General features: G+C 35.7%; 2 protein-coding genes across 2 annotated transcripts; both read right to left on the reverse strand.

Moving 5' to 3' along the window:
- Nucleotides 1–85: 85 nt before the first annotated feature.
- LOC130949817 (uncharacterized) lies at nucleotides 86–610 on the reverse strand. Its single transcript, XM_057878440.1, has one exon. The coding sequence runs from the start codon at nucleotides 608–610 to the stop codon at nucleotides 86–88; it is 525 nt and encodes a 174-aa protein (XP_057734423.1).
- Nucleotides 611–620: 10 nt separating this feature from the next.
- On the reverse strand, nucleotides 621–9,105 carry LOC130949818 (uncharacterized). The gene is made up of 17 exons (XM_057878441.1): nucleotides 9,091–9,105; nucleotides 8,679–8,991; nucleotides 8,337–8,537; nucleotides 8,137–8,225; nucleotides 7,936–8,035; nucleotides 6,579–6,707; nucleotides 6,375–6,512; nucleotides 6,008–6,214; nucleotides 5,718–5,883; nucleotides 5,419–5,594; nucleotides 4,929–5,000; nucleotides 4,768–4,818; nucleotides 4,220–4,658; nucleotides 3,170–4,098; nucleotides 1,853–3,070; nucleotides 695–1,746; nucleotides 621–641 (listed from the first exon to the last, which is right to left on the reverse strand). Exons 1-17 carry the CDS (start codon nucleotides 9,103–9,105, stop codon nucleotides 621–623), a joined length of 5,316 nt encoding a protein of 1,771 aa, XP_057734424.1.
- Nucleotides 9,106–21,854: the final 12,749 nt, after the last annotated feature.

A 21,854-nucleotide genomic window follows, 5' to 3' on the forward strand; every position in this document is an offset into this window, starting at 1 on the left:
CAACCTAAAAAAAGAAAGAAAAATCGCAAAAAAAATGCAATAACATCCGAATTGTACAAAAGCATAAAAACTTTAAAGCACATCGTTAGAGATTCTGAAAAACTTCCCTATACACAACATTTAAGGTAGAATCATCACTTAGTAATCCATTATTCTTTATCAAAACTCTCAAACCCTCTCTAGACTTCACCCTAGACAACGCAACATATAATTGTCCGTGTGTAAAAACAGGTCTAGGTAAGTATAAACCAACTTTGCTCAAAGTTTGACCTTGAGATTTATTTATGGTCATTGCAAAAGAGACTACCAAAGAAAATTGTCTACGTTGAAACCTGAAAGGTAGAGTTTCATTATTCGGAGCCATATTCATGCGTGGAATGAGAACTACTTCACCACACTTGTCTCCCGTCAAGATGTTGCATTCAATTACATGATTTCCAAGTCTACGAACCTGTAATCGAGTACCATTGCAAAGTCCATTGCTTTGGTCTATATTCCTTAGAAGTATCACAGGTACACCAATTTTGAGTTTCAACTGATGGTTGGGAAAACCTGAGCAATTTATCGAATTTAGAACATCAGTTGTAATAGCATCCAACTCGTATTCCATGTTGCCCTCTTCAGCACATAATGAGTCTGAACTAAGATAAACTTTTTCATCACTATTAATAAATTCCATAATTGTGTTATTGACCTCATGGACAACTTCAAGAGTGGGTGCCAGAATCATGCGCTCCTTGAAATAATTAATGTTATCCAAGTTCATCAATAACCCTGTGTAGACAAATGTAACTAAATTCTGAAACCCATCATCAGTATCATCAATAAGTATGTCTTTAGGGATGACTACTTCTGACTCACCATCTGTTGAATCACCTGCCAATCCATTCCCAATTTGAATTAACCAATCTGCAATAGCTTTGGTATCATCATCAACTTCAACCATACCACCAACAGTAAGCCTCATATTCTTTGAAAGCTTTAAAACTGTGCAAAAATCCCATAGATAAGATGAACTAATGCATGCTTGCACAATATCTTGCCGTGAACCCATAGGTATTACTGGAAGAATTTGCCTGAAGTCTCCGCCAAGTACAACAACTTTGCCACCAAATGGAAGGTTTGGATTAAACGATGGCTGAAAGCGAAGAATGTCTTTTAGAGACTTGTCAAGAGCTTCGTAACAATACTTACTTAACATTGGTGCCTCATCCCATATAATAAGCTTTGCTTTACAAATAAGTTTACAAAGAGGTGTTCCCGGCTTTATGTTGCATATAGAGTCCTCATTGATGCTTAACGGTATTTTAAATCTTGAGTGAGCAGTACGACCATTAGGAAGTAGTAAAGAAGCAATGCCACTTGAAGCAACATTAAGAACAATGTTCCCACCACATCTAAGATAAGCAGAAAGAGTATTCCAGATGAACGTCTTGCCAGTACCACCATAACCATATAGAAAGAAAAATCCGCCGCGATCATTGTTTACGGAATCAACAATGGTGTCAAATGCAGATCGTTGCTCATCTGTCATGGTCTTTAGAGATTGCATATATTGCTGCTTAAGTAAAGAACGATCAAAATTAACCTCGTCCAACAATAAGCGATCTTCTAAACCATGAAAAAGATCTAATGATGGGTAGGGCATCGCTGGAAACTCTTTAAGAGACCTTCCATTAGCTTGCATCTTGTCTTCAATTTTTGCAAGGGTCAAGTTCATGATATGCTCGTCAGACAAATGAAGATCTATACAAAAATATAATTTTTATATTAATACATGTAGCAACTTCAAGATAATAACATATCAATAAATAAATTAAAACCATAAATTGTACAATTTTTAACTAAATACCTTGAACATGATGAATTCTTCTTTGCTCAAATAAAATATCCTCAGATAATTCTTTATAACATCTTTCTAAAACAAAATCTGGACATGCTATGTTGTTTGATATCAGAAGCATGACAAAAAGGTCACGAACATAGTTGGCTGAAGCCCAAGTACTTGCTTCAAGAATAGCATCAATAAATTCTTTGTCGTCTTGCAAGAGACCTAGTGCATAGCATGCTTCTTTGAAAGTGTTGTGTGTAACACCATCAACAGTGCGTATTTCCTCAAAACTGGTGCAACCTTTCTGAATGTTGAGAAGAAGTCTAAGATAATAATCCTCGCCATTACCTCTAGGAACATGTGTCAACCTACCAATAGAATAACCTTGTTTCCTTGGAATCCACATTGAAATATCGTCCTTCCATACAAATTTCTGTCGAAACTCACAATAGGTCAATAACCTAGCCAATGGAAAATATTTATTCACAACAAACCATGCTTGTAATTTAGTGAACTTCGCATCAACACGACTAAGGACATCCTGAATACCCTCGTATTCCTTGAAAATAACAGGATTCTCATCTGGTAGGTGAAATGGAAGTCTGATAACAGCAGGCTCCTTAACTTGAATATCATAACCATATAATCTCCAAGCAGCTTCACATGCAGAAATGTATCTACAATCATAATAGTTGTTAATCTCATCCACAATAGGAGGAGCATTACCATTAACTGATGTCTGGTAGAATGAAGCAGTAACCCGATCATTTCCTTTGTGAACATACTTGAATAAATATTTGATGGCAGAAGTTTGGCAAGTATGCTCAACATTAATGTGACAACCATACCTTAATAACAAAGTTGGGTTGTACGGGACAATAAAAGAGTTATCAAGAGTTGCACCCTTTTTTATTATGGTGCGACCATTTTTTGGCCTACAATACTTTGGGAACCCAGCTTCATCAACAACAGTACGTTGTCTAAATTGTTTGGGAAAATATTTGGAGCACAAACCATTTACCATGCAAGGACTATTCTTGTTATACTTGCCACATGGACCATGAACCATGAATTTCTCAACAGCAGCATATAACTTAGGCCTTCGACGTTTATCGGGTATTTGTGCCGATATTAACTTATCTATATCATCAGGAGACCTAGGTTTTGAAAGAGGATGCATGAACAACAAAATATGAGCATGAGGAAGACCCCTCTTCTGAAATTCAATAGTGCATACATCTGAAAATAAAACCAAAACAGCAAAAGTTACTATAATGAAATGTAAATTAAAAAATTTGCAGTAAAACTTCACATTTTTTTTTAAAATAGAAGACTTACATCCAGAAATCTTTCCAAAAATATCACCATACTTAAAATCTCTGATTAAGTTGTTTAGCTTAATCTTAAAGACTCTTGATGTAATATCAGGACGATCTTCTGCTTTAAGGCCAGTACCAATTAATAAGCGCTTTATCTCATCCCATTCAGGATTGCATGTGATGGTGACAAAAAAACTTGGATAACCAAAATGCTTGCAAAGAGCAAATGCATCCTTGCAATTATTAAACATGTATCTAGGTCCACACGTAAAAGTGCTTGGGAGAATTATCCTTTGACCACTTGAAACAGCATCTGCTTCACCTCTAACTAAAGACTCATGCAATAACTTGTACTTTTCAACCCTCAACTTTGGTTGGTTGAAACGAAGAAAACTAAGACGCTCAGACTCTACCATAGTATATGCATCAACCAAGAACTGTTGGAACAACCTACGTGAGTTAAGCAGAATTGGTGACTCAGATGACCTCATTTGCAGTCGAAATGCAAAGAATTCTCTCATGCTTATTGTATTCCTCTTCTTTGAACCGTCAACATTGTATCGAGAAGCTGCTAAGATGCCTGTTCTATATCCATCCTCACCATATGGAAAAATAAGAGGATACTGCAAAGCCAAATACAATGGATGGATAACATCAATCTTCTTTAGTTGTTTTGATTTGGTTTCCAATATAATATCTCTGTCCAATAAAGAATCATCAATGTCACCAACTACCAATGCTGCAACTTCTGATGCAGTAGGCAAGTTGTATCGCCGACCATCTTTTTCCCTACGCCTAATCAGTTTTAACTTCATATCAAGAGAATGTGACTCGGTGAATCTATCCCGAGCATAACGGAACGACTGTGCCAAAGCATTATGCTCATCTAGCATATTTTTCAGCATACAAACTATATCATGTTCAAGATTACCCACCGAACTTACTGGGCTGAAAACAAAAAGAGAAAAGAAAATATGACAAACACAACATATTGATGGACCTTAAATGAGTAAGTGAATAAAGTTGATACTATAAAGAGTATGCTTTGTGTATACAAAAAAAAACTTACAGAACAGCACTAATTCTGTTATGAATCTCGTTTTCCGTATCATAAATGTAGAGCTGTGCAAATCTTGGTTTTTCATTTGCTTGTGGAATAAGACTTCCGATTGAGTGATAGTTCTGGCCACTCAAAATAAATGACGGCGGACCGGAACCATTGTTAATTTTATGGTTAATCTTGCCAGCCATTGTTGTGAATGAAAACATTGCATTAAATGCCCTTATGTTTTTTTGATAGTATCGGCCCATTTCATCGTCCAAAAAATACAATGCTTTTAGATTATCTGGGGCCTGTTTCATTAGGGGCAACTCAACTTTGCCATCCATACAGCACAAACCAAAATGAGGAGTGACACTATTGATACTCTTTGAAAGTCTCTCATGATCCCACATCAAAGCTTTGCAATATATACATGTATGAGAAGGATCACCCGCATCCCAAAAAGCTTTAAAATAAAATTTTAATTTCATTAGCTAATATAATATAAATTATATTTTGAATCATTTAATATATCTATATTTGTGTAACGAATTTTCAATCTAATGAAAACATACCTTCTTCATCAATAACTAAGCTGTCAATCTCGTATGCAGTCGCACTTTCATCTAAATAAAATATTAAAAAATAATATATCTTGTTATGCTCTAGTCATAAATATTACTCCATTAAAATATAACTTAATAATGTTATAAATATTGATGAATTTAAATTTTACCAATGACATTGTCGTCTTGAAAATCAATAGAGTAATCACTTTCTAAATTAATGTCATTGAATACATCAACAACTGTAAAAAAATTGAAATAGAATAGTCATTTGTAATGCTGTTGCTAAATAAATTGTTGGGTTTGGATGGGCTTTTTGAAATTATAAAAAATATTTTTTTTTGTTAAAAATGAATTACTTTCATATAATTTTAAATCTATTTAGATAAATCTTTTTAAAAAATTACTATTATCTAAAAAAACAAATTATTTACTTTTCCTAAAATTAACAATATATTGCTTTAAAAAAAAACTTAAGCAAAAGACATTTCTAATACTTATAATTTTTTTAAAAATTATTCAAATGTGCAATAACTTCTATCTATTTAACAATTTTTTTTAAAAAGGTAAAAAAAGAGTACTTTTTTCAAAAATCAATCCAAACCTTCCTAAAGTGAAATTTGAACAATTACTAAATTAGTCAAGTAAAAGTTGGAATACCTTCATGATGATATAAATCTGATACATTGGAATCATGAATTACATTATTTGCATTTTTAGAAGACTGTCCATGGTCATGAACAGAAGATGTAAATAGCTCGTTGTTACTTCTGCATACTTCTCTGATAATTGTATCTATTTGCTTGGTGAATCTCTTGTGATTATGTATAATACAACTGAAAAAAGACATAAAAAAACTCAAACAAATAACTACAATGAATTTTCATTAAGCTAATTATTGGTTAGAGTGATAACAACATAAAAAAAATTAACATATAAAAAAAATTATAAATTCACACCTCTCCAAATTATTATTCATGCTTGAAGAGGTTATTATTTTATTGTTGCAAAACAGATAATCAACACCATCAACGTAGGTAGGTTTATGACTTTTATCCTTTTGTAAATTTGCATTAGTGTTACTAAGGGTACATGATTTATATCTGTTGCTATTATTCCAACCTACTGTAACAAAATTAAACAAAATCCTTATTAACCAAAAGAATGATAAAAAAAAAACCTCAAAGAGAAACAGAATGGTTAATCAAAAAATTATTAATTACTCTTTTATATTATGAGAAGTACAAACCATTTGTAACATCTAACAAAGGAGTTCTGATGCTGGTAGGATCAACGAATGTTGCTGTAGCAGACATCATATTATCAGAGGGATTAACGATAGCTTTTGTTGAGGAACATGTTCCCTTTAATGTAACTTTTTTCTTATCTCGGCTGCTGGAGATATTAGAACTCAAATTCACAGGATCATGAAAATTCACTTTAAACATTTGGTGACCTATATACACATAGTAAAAGGAATTAACAATACATTTGTAAAAGTAAATTAATATAATTAAAAGATATTTTACAACTGATTAACATGATCATTTTAAGCAACATGCTTTTCTTCTAAAGAGACACATGTATTATAAAATGTAACCAAATTTTATTATTACCTGTACAACTTGAATGACCTTTCTCAGTTGATATGAAGCGACTAATACTGTCATTTGAAACAGCTGAAGAAGTTCTCTTGAGAGGAAGCACGACTTGAGGTGAATGATCTTTTGGAGATGTATCAAGAAAATCAGAAACTACTTAAATAATGTGAATATGGGCATGAACATGTATAGTTGATGAAAAAATAACTTCAAACTTACAACTATATCTAAGAACATCATTGACATTCAAAGTATGGTTCAACCTCTTGCTTCTTAAAATGCTCATTCGCCTGGCTCTTGCAAGTTTGGGAGTCAATCGATAGTCTTCTAGTACCATGACTAATGAAACTAATGATAATAAATAAAATATACAGATTATGATGATATTTTCCCAAGCAGTGCATAATACAATATACTAAGTAACTCTACAGGGGATGACTATTTATAATAATGTGAAAGAAAACATGGAAGATAAATTCACAGAAAGAAACTGAGGAAGAAATTTGCAGCTTTTACAAAAAAATGTGTATCAATTGGTTGTAGTTGGAAATGAACTCAAATAAAAGAAACATGAAGGCATGGTATAGTCTTTCCAAACCAAAACATTAAATGATTTAGAGTAAATAAGTATTATTGCCTGAATGTAATAAATGTAACTGATTCACATCTGACAATAATTAATACAGAATATAATACAACAATTTATATAACATGTGATCTGATGATATATATGTGTAAATTACCAGTGAGTACACCAAAGAGAGTTGATGGTACTCTCAGCAGTCTTTGTAGACTATAGAGATATCTCTTCATCCTTTTCGTTAAAAGGGTCTTGGATAAAGGGAACCTTAGAGGAAAACCTGCATCATAGTGACAGTGGCTATATATATATGTGTGTGTGTGTGTGTGTGTGTGTGTGTGTGTGTATGTGTGTGTATGAATTGGAATAAAGCTGTGACAAATTAAAATAAATTGAGCTAAAAAAAATCATTATTCTTATATATATATATATATATATATATATATATATGTGTGTGTGTGTGTGTGTTTGTGTGTGTGTGTGTGTGTGTGTGTGTGTGTGTGTGTATATGAATTATAATAAAGCTGTGACAAATTAAAATAAATTGAGCTAAATAAAAAAGAATCATTATTCTTAAAATTTACTGCAAAAAATTGGATAAACTAAATTAATGATTGTATTAGGAAGTTTTTATGAGAAAAGATGAAAAAAAGGGAAACAACAGCAATATAACAATATTAACAGGTCATGGATAAGATGAAATATAGTATTAAATAAGTCATAGATCAAAAGTAAAACGTTGCATATTGATACATAAAAGTTTAATATGATTACTAATAACATAGAAATAAAAGCTACACGAAAACAGAAAGCAAAACTAAATATTATATAGATTTATATCTCATTTAGTGATTACATCAGCATACATGGTTCTCTCATCTAATGAAGAGACATTAAAAATAACTAAACTTCCATGCCTAAGAGTATTGTCACTAATAAAAGCCTTCCAGCGTCTAGTAAGATGAGCTTTGAATGATTGTTTGTCCCTGTACCAACAGAGTCCCATTGTGTATCTACAACCACGCCTTTGTACAATAACGCAAACCTGGTGATGATGTGAAGGAAAAGCCTTTGTAACAAACTCTGTAGGAAGGCCCTGAATAATACAACAAAAATAGATCTATTTAGTTTTTAAAAAAAAAGGTTTAACCTTTCAATGGATATAACTATATATAGTTGTAGAAAAAAAAATCATACCAAATATGATGAATGCAAATCTTCATCTGTAATCACGCACGAATATGTAACCATATAAGGTAGATTGGATTGCTTAGAATGAATTAAATCTAAAAATTCGAAAGAGCTTTGTCGAAAAACATTAACAGGAGTACTTGGGATGTAAACCACTTGATAAGATTTATTTGATGAAAAGAAGTCATAGAACTTTGTTGGGATACCACTTTCATTTGACACTGCTGCATGAAAGTGTATATTATTATCTTTGATTGGGAAAAATTTTGATTGATCTGAACGAAGAACAATAGTAGATCCTTCTTCTACTTCAGGAGCTAAATTCAGGTCAACCGGGATATATTTTGACGAAGAGCCAAAATGCTTATAGTTATATCGTTTATCATGACTGGTTTCATCAGAAAAAACTATTTTTGATGAAGTACGGGTATTAGAATTTAGCAGAACCTTCCTAGTATAATAAGCTGATGACTTGACTTTCTTTTGAATTTCAGAGTTTCTTTTCGAACAAATACACAAATGCTCCTCCTCAGTCAATGGTAGCTTACCTTTATGATAAAAGTTATCAGAAAGAAGGAGCTTTATACCAGTGTAAATAGAACTCTTCTTAACCATATTATGATCCCTGATCTTGATTATACGAAAGTATTCTTTATAGGCATAACTGAGTTTTATATAACCACCTCGATAGAGACCATAAAAATTCATCAGCTTATGCAAACCCCTAATAATGTAAGCTGTGTGATTAAGTTTTTCAATCCTCAACTCAATGAGATTGTGATTTGCATCAAATGTAACAATTGTATTGCCCAACATATCCTTGAACTTTCTATAAAATAGTGAAGGTAACGGGTGCAGACTCTACAAAGAAAATCATGGAAATATAATAAGGATGACAAATTCAGAAACACATGATAAAGTAATAACCACTAACTACTAAGAAAAAGTAAAGATTAATACCGATATAGGATCCATATCCAGGTAAAAAATTCGAAAATCTTTGTGCCTCATACTGTGCTAATGGTAACTTGCAAACACAGAAAATATGAGGAGCAACACATGCAAGAGATGAAGAAGAAAAGGATTCAATGAAGCATATATAATAGTAGATGTTAAATAACTAAGAACATATAAACTATGCTAATGAAAAATTTGACAAAAATAAAATAAGAAAACAGATGTAACTGAGGATGAAAACTTATATCATAGTTTAAGCAAAAGTGATGAGTGAACAATATATCAACTGCAAAGGTGTATATATAAAGGGGGAGAGAGAGAGATTGATAGAATAGTATAATTAGTGTTCTGCAGTTTATTGATGAGCGGATAATTTATACGCTTTTTGGCATTGTTTTTAGGTAGTTTTTAGTAAGTTCAAGCTACTTTTAGGGATGTTTTCATTAGTTTTTATGTTAAATTCACATTTCTGGACTTTACTATGAGTTTGTGTGTTTTTCTGTGATTTCAGGTAAATTCTGACTGAAATTGAGGGATTTGAGCAAAACTCTGAAAAAGGCTGACAAAAGGACTGCTGATGCTGTTGGATTCTGATCTCCCTGTACTCGAAATGGATTTTCTGGAGCTACAGAACTCCAATTGGCGCGCTCTCAACGGCGTTGGAAAGTAGACATCCAGGGCTTTCCAGCAATATATAATAGTCCATACTTTATTCGGGAATTGACGACTTAACTTGGCGTTGAACGCCAAGTACATGCTGCTGTCTAGAGTTAAACGCCAGAAAAACGTCATGATCCGGAGTTGAACGCCCAAAACACGTCATAACTCGGAGTTCAACTCCAAGAGAAGCCTCAGCTCGTGGATTGAACAAGCTCAGCCCAAACATACACCAAGTGGGCCCCGGAAATGGATTTATGCATCAATTACTTACTCATGTAAACCCTAGGAGCTAGTTTATTATAAATAGGATGATTTATTAATGTATTAGACATCTTTGGTCTCAGTTTTGTATTATTCCTCATCCTAAGAGGCTATTGATCACGTTTTAGGGGGCTGGCCATTCGGCCATGCCTGAACCTCTTACTTATGTATTTTCAACGGTGGAGTTTCTGCACACCATAGATTAAGGGTGTGGAGCTCTGCTGTACCTCAAGTATTAATGCAATTCTATTTTCTTTTATTCAAATCTCTCTTATTCTTATTCCAAGATATTCATTCGCACCCAAGAACATGATGAATGTGATGATTAGATAACCCTCATCATCATTCTCACTTATGAATGCGCGTGATTGACAACCACTTCCGTTCTACATGCAACCGAGCTTGAATGTGTATCTCTTAGATTCCCCAACAGAATCTTCGTGGTATAAGCTAGATAGATGGCGGCATTTATGAGGATCCGGAAAGTCTCACCTTGTCTGTGGTATTCCGAGTAGGATCCTGGGAATCCGGAAAGTCTAACCTTGTCTGTGGTATTCCGAGTAGGATTCTGGTAATGAATGACTGTGACGTGCTTCAGACTTGCAAGTGCTGGGCGTGATGACAAACGCAAAAGAATCAAGGGATTCTATTCCAGTAGGCGCAGGAACCAACCAGTGATTAGCCGTGCTATGACAGAGTGCGTGAGCGTAGTTTTCACTGCGAGGATGAGATGTAGCCATCAACCATGGGTGATGCCTCCAGACGATTAGCCATGCGAGTGACAGCCGCAGAGGACCATTTTCCCGAGAGGATTGAAAGTAGCCACCGCTGATGGTGAACCCCTATACACAGCTTGCCATGGAAAGGAATAAGAAGGATTGAGTTGAAGCAGTAGGAGAGCAGGCGTCCTTGAGCCATACAGTACCTTCATATACTTAACTGAAATTCCTACCAATGAATCTGCATAAGTTTTCTATCCCTTTTTATTATATCATCTATTTTCTTATTTTATTATTAATTTTCAAAACCCATAACTTTTTAATCTGCCTAACTGAGATTTACAAGGTGACCATAACTTGCTTCATACCAACAATCTCTGTGGGATCGACCCTTACTCACGTAAGGTTTATTACTTGGACGACCTAGTACACTTGCTGGTTAGTTGAACGGAGTTGTGAATTCAACCAGTGCCACAATAATGATTCCTCTCAAAATAGTTAGAACATTGATCACAATTGATACTTTGTTCCCTCGTGCCAATTTCAAAATCCATAATTTTATAAAGAGTGCAACTTAAAGAATAGGGATCACAATTTCGTCCACCAAGTTTTTGGCGCCGTTGCCGGGGATTGTTCGAGTATGGACAACTGACGGTTCATCTTGTTGCTCAGATTAGGTAATTTTCTTTTCAAAAATCTTTTTTCAAAATTTTTCTTTTATTTTTCGTTTTCCTAAACTTTATTTTCGAAAAAAAAATTAATAAAAATACAAAAAAATTAGAAAATCATAAAAACCAAAAATATTTTGTGTTTCTTGTTTAAGTCTTGAGTCAATTTTTAAGTTTGGTGTCAATTGCATGCTTTAAAAATTTTTTCTTGCATTTTTCGAAAATCCCATGCATTCATAGTGTTCTTCATGATCTTCAAGTTGTTCTTGTTAAGTCCTCTTGTTTGATCTTGATGATTTCTTGTTTTGTGTCTTTTCTTGTTTTTCATGTGCATCTTTGCATTCATATTTTCCATGCATTAAAGATTTCTAAGTTTGGTGTCTTGCATGTTTTATTTGCATCAAAAATTTTTCAAAATTATGTTCTTGATGTTCATCATGATCTTCAAAGTGTTCTTGGTGTTCATCTTGACATTCATAGCATTCTTGCATGCATTCATTGTTTTGATCTAAAAATTTCATGCATTGAGTCAATTTGTTGTTTTTCTCTCTCATAATTAAAAATTCAAAAATCAAAAAAATATCTTCCCCTTATTTCCCTCCAAATTTTCGAAATTTTGGGTTGACTTGGTCAAAAATTTTCAAAATTAGTTGTTTCTTACAAGTCAAATAAAAAATTTCAAATTTAAAAAAAAAAAATCTTAATCTTTTCAAAATCTTTTTCAAAAATCATATCTTTTTCATTTTTTCTATTTTTTGAAAATCTTAAAAATTATTTTTCAAAAAAATCTTTTTCTTATCTTTTATATCTAATTTTCGAAAATTCACTAATAATTAATGTGATTGGTTCAAAAATTTGAAGTTTGTTACTTTCTTGTTAAGAAAGGTTCAATCTTTAAGTTCTAGAATCTTGTCTTGTAGTTTCTTGTTAGTGAAGTAAATAATTTCAAAATTTTTGAATTAAATCTTTTCTATCTTTTATTTGATCTTTTTCAAAAAATTTTATCTTTTTCAAAATTAGATTTCAAAAATATCTTATCTAAACTTCTTATCTTCTTATCTTTTCAAATTTGATTTCAAATCTTTTTCAATCAACTAACTAACTTGTTGTTTGCTTCTTATCTTTTTCAAAACCACCTAACTACTTTTTCCTCTCTAATTTTCGAAAAATATCTCACCTCTTTCTTAAAAATTTTTTTTGTTTGAAATTTTAATTTTAATCTTATCTTATCTTTAATTTTCAAAAATTACTAACCCCTTTTTCAAAATTATTTTCGAAAATCCTCCCTCTCTTTTCTTCTTCTATTTAATTATTTAATTACTAACACTTCTCTCCACCTCTCTTCATCCAAAAATCCGAACCTCCTTCTTCATTCTTCTACCCTTTCTTTTTCTACTAACATAAAGGAATCTCTATACTGTGACATAGAGGATTCCTCCTTCTTTTCTTGTTTTCTTCTCTTTCATATGAGCAGGAACAGGGATAAAGGCACTCTTGTTGAAATTGATCCAGAACCTGAAAGGACTCTGAAGAGAAAATTAAGAGAAGCTAAATTACAACAATCCAGAAGCAACCTTTCAGAAATTTTCGAACAAGAGAAGGACATGGCAGCCGAAAATAATAATAATAATGCAAGGAGAATGCTTGGTGACTTCACAAAGCCAACGTCCAAATTTGATGGAAGAAGCATCTCTATTCCTGCCATTGGAGCCAATAACTTTGAGCTGAAACCTCAGCTAGTTGCTTTGATGCAACAAAACTGCAAGTTTTATGGACTTCCATCTGAAGATCCTTATCAGTTTTTAACTGAGTTCTTGCAGATCTGTGAGACTGTAAAGACGAATGGAGTAGATCCTGAAGTCTACAGACTCATGCTTTTCCCTTTTGCTGTAAGAGACAGAGCTAGAGTATGGTTGGATTCACAACCCAAGGATAGCCTGGACTCCTGGGATAAGCTGGTCAATGCCTTCCTGGATAAATTCTTTCCTCCTCAAAAGCTGAGCAAGCTAAGAGTGGATGTCCAAACCTTCAAACAAAAAGATGGTGAGTCCCTCTATGAAGCTTGGGAAAGATACAAGCAGCTGACCAAAAGATGTCCATCTGACATGTTTTCAGAATGGACCATATTAGATATATTCTATTATGGTCTCTCTGAATTTTCGAAAATGTCATTGGACCATTCTGCAGGTGGATCTATTCACCTGAAGAAAACGCCTGAAGAGGCTCAAGAGCTCATTGACATGGTTACAAACAACCAGTTTATGTACACCTCTGAGAGGAATTCCGTGAATAATGGGGTACCTCAGAAGAAAGGAGTTCTTGAAATTGATGCTCTGAATGCCATATTGGCTCAGAACAAAATGTTGACTCAACAGGTCAACATAATCTCTCAAAATCTGAATGGATTGGAACATGCATCCAACAGTACTAGAGAGGCAGCTTCTGAAGAAGCTTATGATCCTGAGAACCCTGCCATGGCAGAAGTTAATTACATGGGTGAACCTTATGGAAACACCTATAACTCATCATGGAGAAATCATCCAAATTTCTCATGGAAGGATCAACAAAAGCCTCAACAAGGCTTTAACAATGGTGGACGCAACAGGCTGGGTAATAGCAAGCCATATCCATCATCTTCTCAGTAACAGACAGAGAACTCTGAACAAAACAATTCTAATTTAGCCAACATAGTCTCTGATCTGTCAAAGGCCACTTTCAGTTTCATGAATGAAACCAGATCTTCCATCAGAAATCTGGAGGCACAAGTGGGCCAGCTGAGTAAGAAAGTCATTGAAACTCCTCCCAGTATTCTCCCAAGCAATACAGAAGAGAATCCAAAAGGAGAGTGCAAAGCCATTGACATAGTCAATATGGCCGAATGCACAAGGGAGGAGGAGGACGAAAATCCTAGTGAGGAAAACCTCCTGGGACGCCCCTCAAGCAAGAAGGAGTTTCCTATTAAGGATCTAAAGGAATCTGAGGCTCATACAGAGACCATAGAGATTCCATTAAATCTCCTTCTGCCATTCATGAGCTCTGAAGACTATTCTTCCTCAGAAGAGGATGAAGATGTAACTGGAGAGCAAGTTGCTCAATATTTAGGAGCTATCATGAAGCTGAATGCCAAATTGTTTGGTAATGAGACTTGGGAAAGTGAACCTCCCTTGCTCATTAATGAACTAGATACTTGGATTCAGAGAACTCTACCTCAAAAGAAGCAAGATCCTGGCAAGTTCACAATACCTTGTACCATTGGCACCATGAGCTTTGAAAAAGCTCTATGTGACCTGGGGTCAGGGATAAATCTTATGCCACTCTCTGTAATGGAGAAGCTGGGAATCATTGAGGTACAACCTGCCTTGTTCTCATTACAATTGGCAGACAAGTCCATGAGACAAGCTTATGGAATAGTAGAGGACGTGCTAGTAAAGGTTGAAGGCCTTTACATCGCTACTGATTTCATAATCCTAAACACTAGGAAGGAAAATGATGAATGCATCATCCTAGGAAGACCTTTCCTAGCCACAGCAGGAGCTGTGATAGATGTCAACAGAGGAGAATTAGTCCTTCAATTGAATGGGGAATACCTTGTGTATAAAACACAAAGCCATCCCTCTGTGACAGAAGAGAGTAAGCATGAAGAGCTTCTCTCAGTTCAGAGTCAAGAAAAGCCCACACAGTCAAACTCTAAGTTTGGTGTTGTGAGGCCACAACCAAACTCTAAGTTTGGTGTTCAAACCCCATATCCAAACTCTAAGTTTGGTGTTGGGACTACACAAACATTGACCTGATCACCTTGTGGCTCCATGAGAGCCACTGTCAAGCTATTGACATTAAAGAAGCGCTTGTTGGGAGGCAACCCAATTTTATTTATCTAATTTTATTTTATTTTGTTTCTTTGTTATTTTTGTGTTTAATTAGGTACATGATCATGAAGAGTCACGAAAAAAATAAAAAAAATAAAAAACAGAGTCAAAAACAGAAGAAAAAAATTTTTTCACCCTGGAGGTAGCGCAGACTTGCGTTCAACGCCAGTAAGATGCATCTGGCTGGCGTTCAACGCCAGAACAGAGCACCATTCTGGCGCTGAACGCCAGAAACAAGCAACAACCTGGCGTTAAACGCCAGGAATGTGCACAGAGAGGACAAACTGGCGCTGAACGCCAGGAACAAGCATGAAACTGGCGTTCAACGCCAGAAACATGCATTACATGGGCGTTGAACGCCCAGAACATGCACCAATGGGCGTTTGAACGCCAGAATGATGCATGAAGGCATTTTACATGCTTATATGGTGAAGGAATGGTATTTGTTTTCACCTCAGGATCTGTGGACCCCACAGGATCACCTCAGGATCTGTGGACCCCACAGGATCCCCACCTAACATATTCCCACCTTACCTTTTAATCCTAATCACACTCTCCTAATCCAAATCTTACTTCACCCTTCCCCATATCACACTTCCCAAAAACCTTCACCAATCACCTCAAGTCCTCTTCCCAATTACCCCATTCACCATTCACATCAACCTCCTCTTCCCCATAAACCCCACCTACCCTCATAAAATTCAAATTCAATTCCCACCCATTCCCACCAAATGGCCGAACTCACACCCTCCCTATCCCTATAAATAACCTTCCATTCTTCTTCATTTCCACACAACACATATCCCTTCTTCTCCTATATAGCCGAACCTACTTCTCTCCCTCTCTCCCATATTCTCTTCTTCTTCTTCTACTTTTCTTTTCTTTCTTGCTCGAGGACGAGCAAATTTTAAGTTTGGTGTGGTAAAAGCATAAGCTTTTTTTGTTTTTCCATTACCAATGGCACCTAAGGCCGGAGTTTCCTCAAGAAAAGGGAAAGGGAAAGCAAAAGCTTCCACCTCCGAGTCATGGGAGATGGAAAGATTCATCTCCAAGAACCATCAAGACCACTTCTATGATGTTGTGGCAAAGAAGAAGGTGATCCCTGAGGTCCCTTTCAAGCTCAAGAAAAATGAGTATCCGGAGATCCGACATGAAGTTCAAAGAAGAGGTTGGGAAGTCTTAACCAACCCCATGCAACAAGTTGGAATCTTAATGGTTCAAGAGTTCTATGCCAATGCATGGATCACTAGGAACCATGACCAAGGTATGAACCCAAGCCCAAAGAATTATCTCACAATGGTTAGGGGGAAATACTTGGATTTCAGTCCGGAAAATGTAAGGTTGGCATTCCACTTGCCTATGATGCAAGGTGATGAACGCCCCTACACAAGAAGGGTCAACTTTAATCAAAGGTTGGACCAAGTCCTAATGGACATATGTGTGGAAGGCGCCCAATGGAGAATAGACTCCAAAGGCAAACCGGTCCAACTAAGAAGACTGAACCTCAAGCCTGTAGCTAGAGGATGGTTGGAGTTCATCCAAAGATCCATCATCCCTACAAGTAACCGATCTGAAGTTACTGTGGATCGGGCCATCATGATTCACAGCATCATGATTGGAGAAGAAGCAGAAGTTCATGAGGTCATCTCCAATGAACTCTACAAAATAGCCGACAAGCCTTCACCCATGGCACGGCTAGCCTTCCCTCACCTTATTTGCCATCTATGTTACTTAGCTGGAGTTATCATAGAAGGAGATGTCTCCATTGAAGAAGACAAGCCCATCACCAAGAAAAGGATGGAGCAAGTAAGAGAAGCTCCTCACGGCCCTCAAGAGATGCATGAGGAAGCTCATCATCAACAATTCCCTGAGATGCCTCAAGGAATGCACTTTCCTCCCAACAACTATTGGGAGCAACTCAACACCTCCTTGGAAGATCTGAGCCATAATGTGGAACAATTAAGGGTGGAACATCATGAGCACTCCATCATTCTCCAAGAAATAAGAGAAGATCAAAGAGTAATGAGGGAGGAGCAACAAAGGCAAGGAAGGGACATAGAAGAGTTGAAGAACATCATTGGTCCTTCAAGAAGAAGACGCCACTAAAGGTGGATTCATTCCTTGTTCTTTATTTCTTTCTGTTTTCGGTTTTTAATATTGTGTTTATCTATGTTTTGTGTCTTTATTTCATGATCATTAGTGTGTAACCATGCCTTAAAGCTATAAATAAAATCCATTAGTCCTTCACCTCTCTTGAATGAAAAATGTTTTAATTCAAAAGAACAAGAAGTACATAAATTTCGAATTTATTATTGAATTTAATTATATTGATGTGGTGACAATACTTTTGTTTTCTGAATGAATGATTGAATAGTGCATATGTCTTTTGATATTGTTGTTTATGAGTGTTAAAATTGTTGGTTCTTGAAAGAATGATGAACAAAGAGAAATGTTATTGATGATCTGAAAAAAATTCATGAAATTGATTCTTGAAGCAAGAAAAAGCAGAAAAAAAAATGGCTAAAAAGAGTATATAGAAAAAGAAGGAGCAGTAGAAAAAGCCAATAGCCCTTAAAACCAAAAGGCAAGGGTAAAAAGGATCCAAGGCTTTGAGCATCAATGGATAGGAGGGCCCAAGGAAATAAAAATCCAAGGCCTAAGCGGCTAAATCAAGCTGCCCCTAACCATGTGCTTGTGTCATGAAGGTCCAAGTAAAAAGCTTGAGACTAAGTGGTTAAAGTCGTGATCCAAGGCAAAAGAGTGTGCTTAAGAGCTCTGAACACCACTAACTGGGGACTTTAGCAAAGCTAAGTCACAATCTGAAAAGGTTCACCCAGTTATGTGTCTGTGGCATTTATGTATCCGGTGGTAATACTGGAAAACAAAGTGCTTAGGGCCACGGCCAAGACTCATAAGTAGCTGTGTTCAAGAATCAACATGCTTAACTAGGAAAGTCAATAACACTATCCAAAATTCTAAGTTCCCAGAGAAGCCAATCATTCAGAAACTTCAAAGGAAAAAGTGAGATGCCAAAACTGTTCAGAAGCAAAAAGCTACAAGTCCCGCTCATCTAATTATAATTAATATTCATTGATATTCTGGAATTTATAGTATATTCTCTTCTTTTTATCCTATTTGATTTTCAGTTGCTTGGGGACAAGCAACAATTTAAGTTTGGTGTTGTGATGAGCGGATAATTTATACGCTTTTTGGCATTGTTTTTAGGTAGTTTTTAGTAAGTTCAAGCTACTTTTAGGGATGTTTTCCTTAGTTTTTATGTTAAATTCACATTTCTGGACTTTACTATGAGTTTGTGTGTTTTTCTGTGATTTCAGGTAAATTCTGACTGAAATTGAGGGATTTGAGCAAAACTCTGAAAAAGGCTGACAAAAGGACTGCTGATGCTGTTGGATTCTGACCTCCCTGCACTCGAAATGAATTTTCTGGAGCTACAGAACTCCAATTGGCGCGCTCTCAACGGCGTTGGAAAGTAGACATCCAGGGCTTTCAAGCAATATATAATAGTCCATACTTTATTCGGGAATTGACGACGTAACTTGGCGTTGAACGCCAAGTACATGCTGCTGTCTAGAGTTAAACGCCAGAAAAACGTCATGATCCGGAGTTGAACGCCCAAAACACGTCATAACTCGGAGTTCAACTCCAAGAGAAGCCTCAGCTCGTGGATTGAACAAGCTCAGCCCAAACATACACCAAGTGGGCCCCGGAAGTGGATTTATGCATCAATTACTTACTCATGTAAACCCTAGGAGCTAGTTTATTATAAATAGGATGATTTATTAATGTATTAGACATCTTTGGTCTCAGTTTTGTATTATTCCTCATCCTAAGAGGCTATTGATCACGTTTTAGGGGGCTGGCCATTCGGCCATGCCTGAACCTCTTACTTATGTATTTTCAACGGTGGAGTTTCTGCACACCATAGATTAAGGGTGTGGAGCTCTGCTGTACCTCAAGTATTAATGCAATTCTATTTTCTTTTATTCAAATCTCTCTTATTCTTATTCCAAGATATTCATTCGCACCCAAGAACATGATGAATGTGATGATTAGATAACCCTCATCATCATTCTCACTTATGAATGCGCGTGATTGACAACCACTTCCGTTCTACATGCAACCGAGCTTGAATGTGTATCTCTTAGATTCCCCAACAGAATCTTCGTGGTATAAGCTAGATAGATGGCGGCATTTATGAGGATCCGGAAAGTCTCACCTTGTCTGTGGTATTCCGAGTAGGATCCTGGGAATCCGGAAAGTCTAACCTTGTCTGTGGTATTCCGAGTAGGATTCTGGTAATGAATGACTGTGACGTGCCTCAGACTTGCAAGTGCTGGGCGTGATGACAAACGCAAAAGAATCAAGGGATTCTATTCCAGTAGGCACAGGAACCAACCAGTGATTAGCCGTGCTGTGACAGAGTGCGTGAGCGTAGTTTTCACTGCGAGGATGGGATGTAGCCATCAACCATGGGTGATGCCTCCAGACGATTAGCCATGCGAGTGACAGCCGCAGAGGACCATTTTCCCGAGAGGATTGAAAGTAGCCACCGCTGATGGTGAACCCCTATACACAGCTTGCCATGGAAAGGAGTAAGAAGGATTGAGTTGAAGCAGTAGGAGAGCAGGCGTCCTTGAGCCATACAGTACCTTCATATACTTAACTGAAATTCCTACCAATGAATCTGCATAAGTATTCTATCCCTTTTTATTATATCATCTATTTTCTTATTTTATTATTAATTTTCAAAACCCATAACTTTTTAATCTGCCTAACTGAGATTTACAAGGTGACCATAGCTTGCTTCATACCAACAATCTCTGTGGGATCGACCCTTACTCACGTAAGGTTTATTACTTGGACGACCCAGTACACTTGCTGGTTAGTTGAACGGAGTTGTGAATTCAACCAGTGCCACAATAATGATTCCTCTCAAAATAGTTAGAACATTGATCACAATTGATACTTTGTTCCCTCGTGCCAATTTCAAAATCCATAATTTTATAAAGAGTGCAACTTAAAGAATAGGGATCACAATTTCGTCCACCAGTTAGTCGGTTAGTTAATTCGTTAGTTTTAGTTTAGTTTTCATTTTATTTTCTCTCTTTTCATTATGAGTGTTGGATTATTGACTTTGTTTACTATACATTGCTGCCCTTATTGCCTAAATGCTATTTTAGCATGAATGTTTTTAGATAATCTTTGTTGGATTCTATGATTGAGGTTATATTTTACTACTTGGTTTTGAATTTTTCATGCTTACCTTTTGAAAATACCAAGTGATGAGAATTGCCTTCGAGTTTGTAACGATTCTTGAATTGCATGATTTGACCACCATATAATTTGAATCCTTTTCCTCGATTAGGCAACCTCTTTATGGATGATTTGTGCATTTACCTTAATGCATTATATTTCATGATCATACGCATCCATATATGTTTGACTTGAATGCTTCCATGCTTGTTTAATGCTTGTTTTACCTTACATGTTTACTTAAAGCATCTCAAGCACACTAGGATAAGTGAAGTGCATGCTTCTTTTGTGACATAACTTTTATGCTAATGTGTGTTCTAAACCGTGTAATTTAGAATTCACACACTTATTTGTCATTAATGTCACACTAATTCACTCACTCATTTCTAGTGATTAGTACCTCATTCCACAATGTATGCTTCCTTGTTTTTATATCTTCTCATCTTATAGTGTTATATTTTTGTTTTCCATGAACAATGCACCACAAGCAAACATGGAAGCGAAAGAAAGAACACGCAACAATCCGGAGAGTCGCCATACCCCCTTGCTCATCCTTCAATGCACCGAGGACGGTGCAAACTTTTAAGTGTGGGGAGGTTGTCCGACCGGTCAGCGATTTTGGGTGACAAGTTTCTAATCCCAACACTTTTGCATTTCATTCTAGGATTTTATGGTTTTTACTTGTATTTTCTTAATTTCGCATACATATACACAATAAGCTTAGTCAAAATAATGAAATTTTTCAAGATTTCTATCTATAGGGCACCTCAATTGATTTGAGTGAAAACTTTTCATTAAACTTGCTTGAATCACATATATATATTGTGGAACATGAATTTTTGAGCTAAGAACACAAGCAAGTGAGTTTTGAGCCTAATGGTGTGGTTACATCTTATAACCACTTATTTTTCCTTCTTGTGTGCAATTATTCTCTTTCTATGATTGTAATCTTTGCTTTGTTTGATTCTTTATGTCCATTATTTTGTGTATTCATGCATTTATATGATTGAGGCCATCATTTCATTTAACTCACTTACCCAAATAGCCTTACCTTTGATCTTCCATTGTTAGCCAATTTGAGCCTACGATTAACCTACTTGTTCTTTAATTTAGCACATTACAAGCCTTAAAGCGGAAAACAATAAAAGTCCTTATTTGGATCTTTGATTAGCTTAGGCTAGTGTGTGTGAGTATCATTCAAGTGTGGGAACCTTGGGACGTTGGGTGAATAAAAGGGTGTATTTTGTATTGCTATTAAAAATATTGGGAATTGGGTACATACTCATGTATTGCTCAAGTGTAAAACCTTATGCATTGAT

This window comes from Arachis stenosperma, chromosome 9, assembly GCF_014773155.1.
Source record: "Arachis stenosperma cultivar V10309 chromosome 9, arast.V10309.gnm1.PFL2, whole genome shotgun sequence".
NCBI classification, from domain to species: Eukaryota; Viridiplantae; Streptophyta; class Magnoliopsida; order Fabales; family Fabaceae; genus Arachis; species Arachis stenosperma.

Excerpts from the sequence above, each read along its gene's own strand:
- LOC130949817 (XM_057878440.1), bottom strand. The coding sequence starts at position 610 with ATGGAATACGAGTTGGATGCTATTACAACTGATGTTCTAAATTCGATA.
- LOC130949818 (XM_057878441.1), bottom strand. Across the intron at positions 5,884-6,007 it reads TTTGTTAGATGTTACAAATG|TAGGTTGGAATAATAGCAAC; the intron begins GTTTGTACTTCT and ends ATTTTGTTACAG. Across the intron at positions 5,595-5,717 it reads ATGAATAATAATTTGGAGAG|TTGTATTATACATAATCACA; the intron begins GTGTGAATTTAT and ends GTCTTTTTTCAG.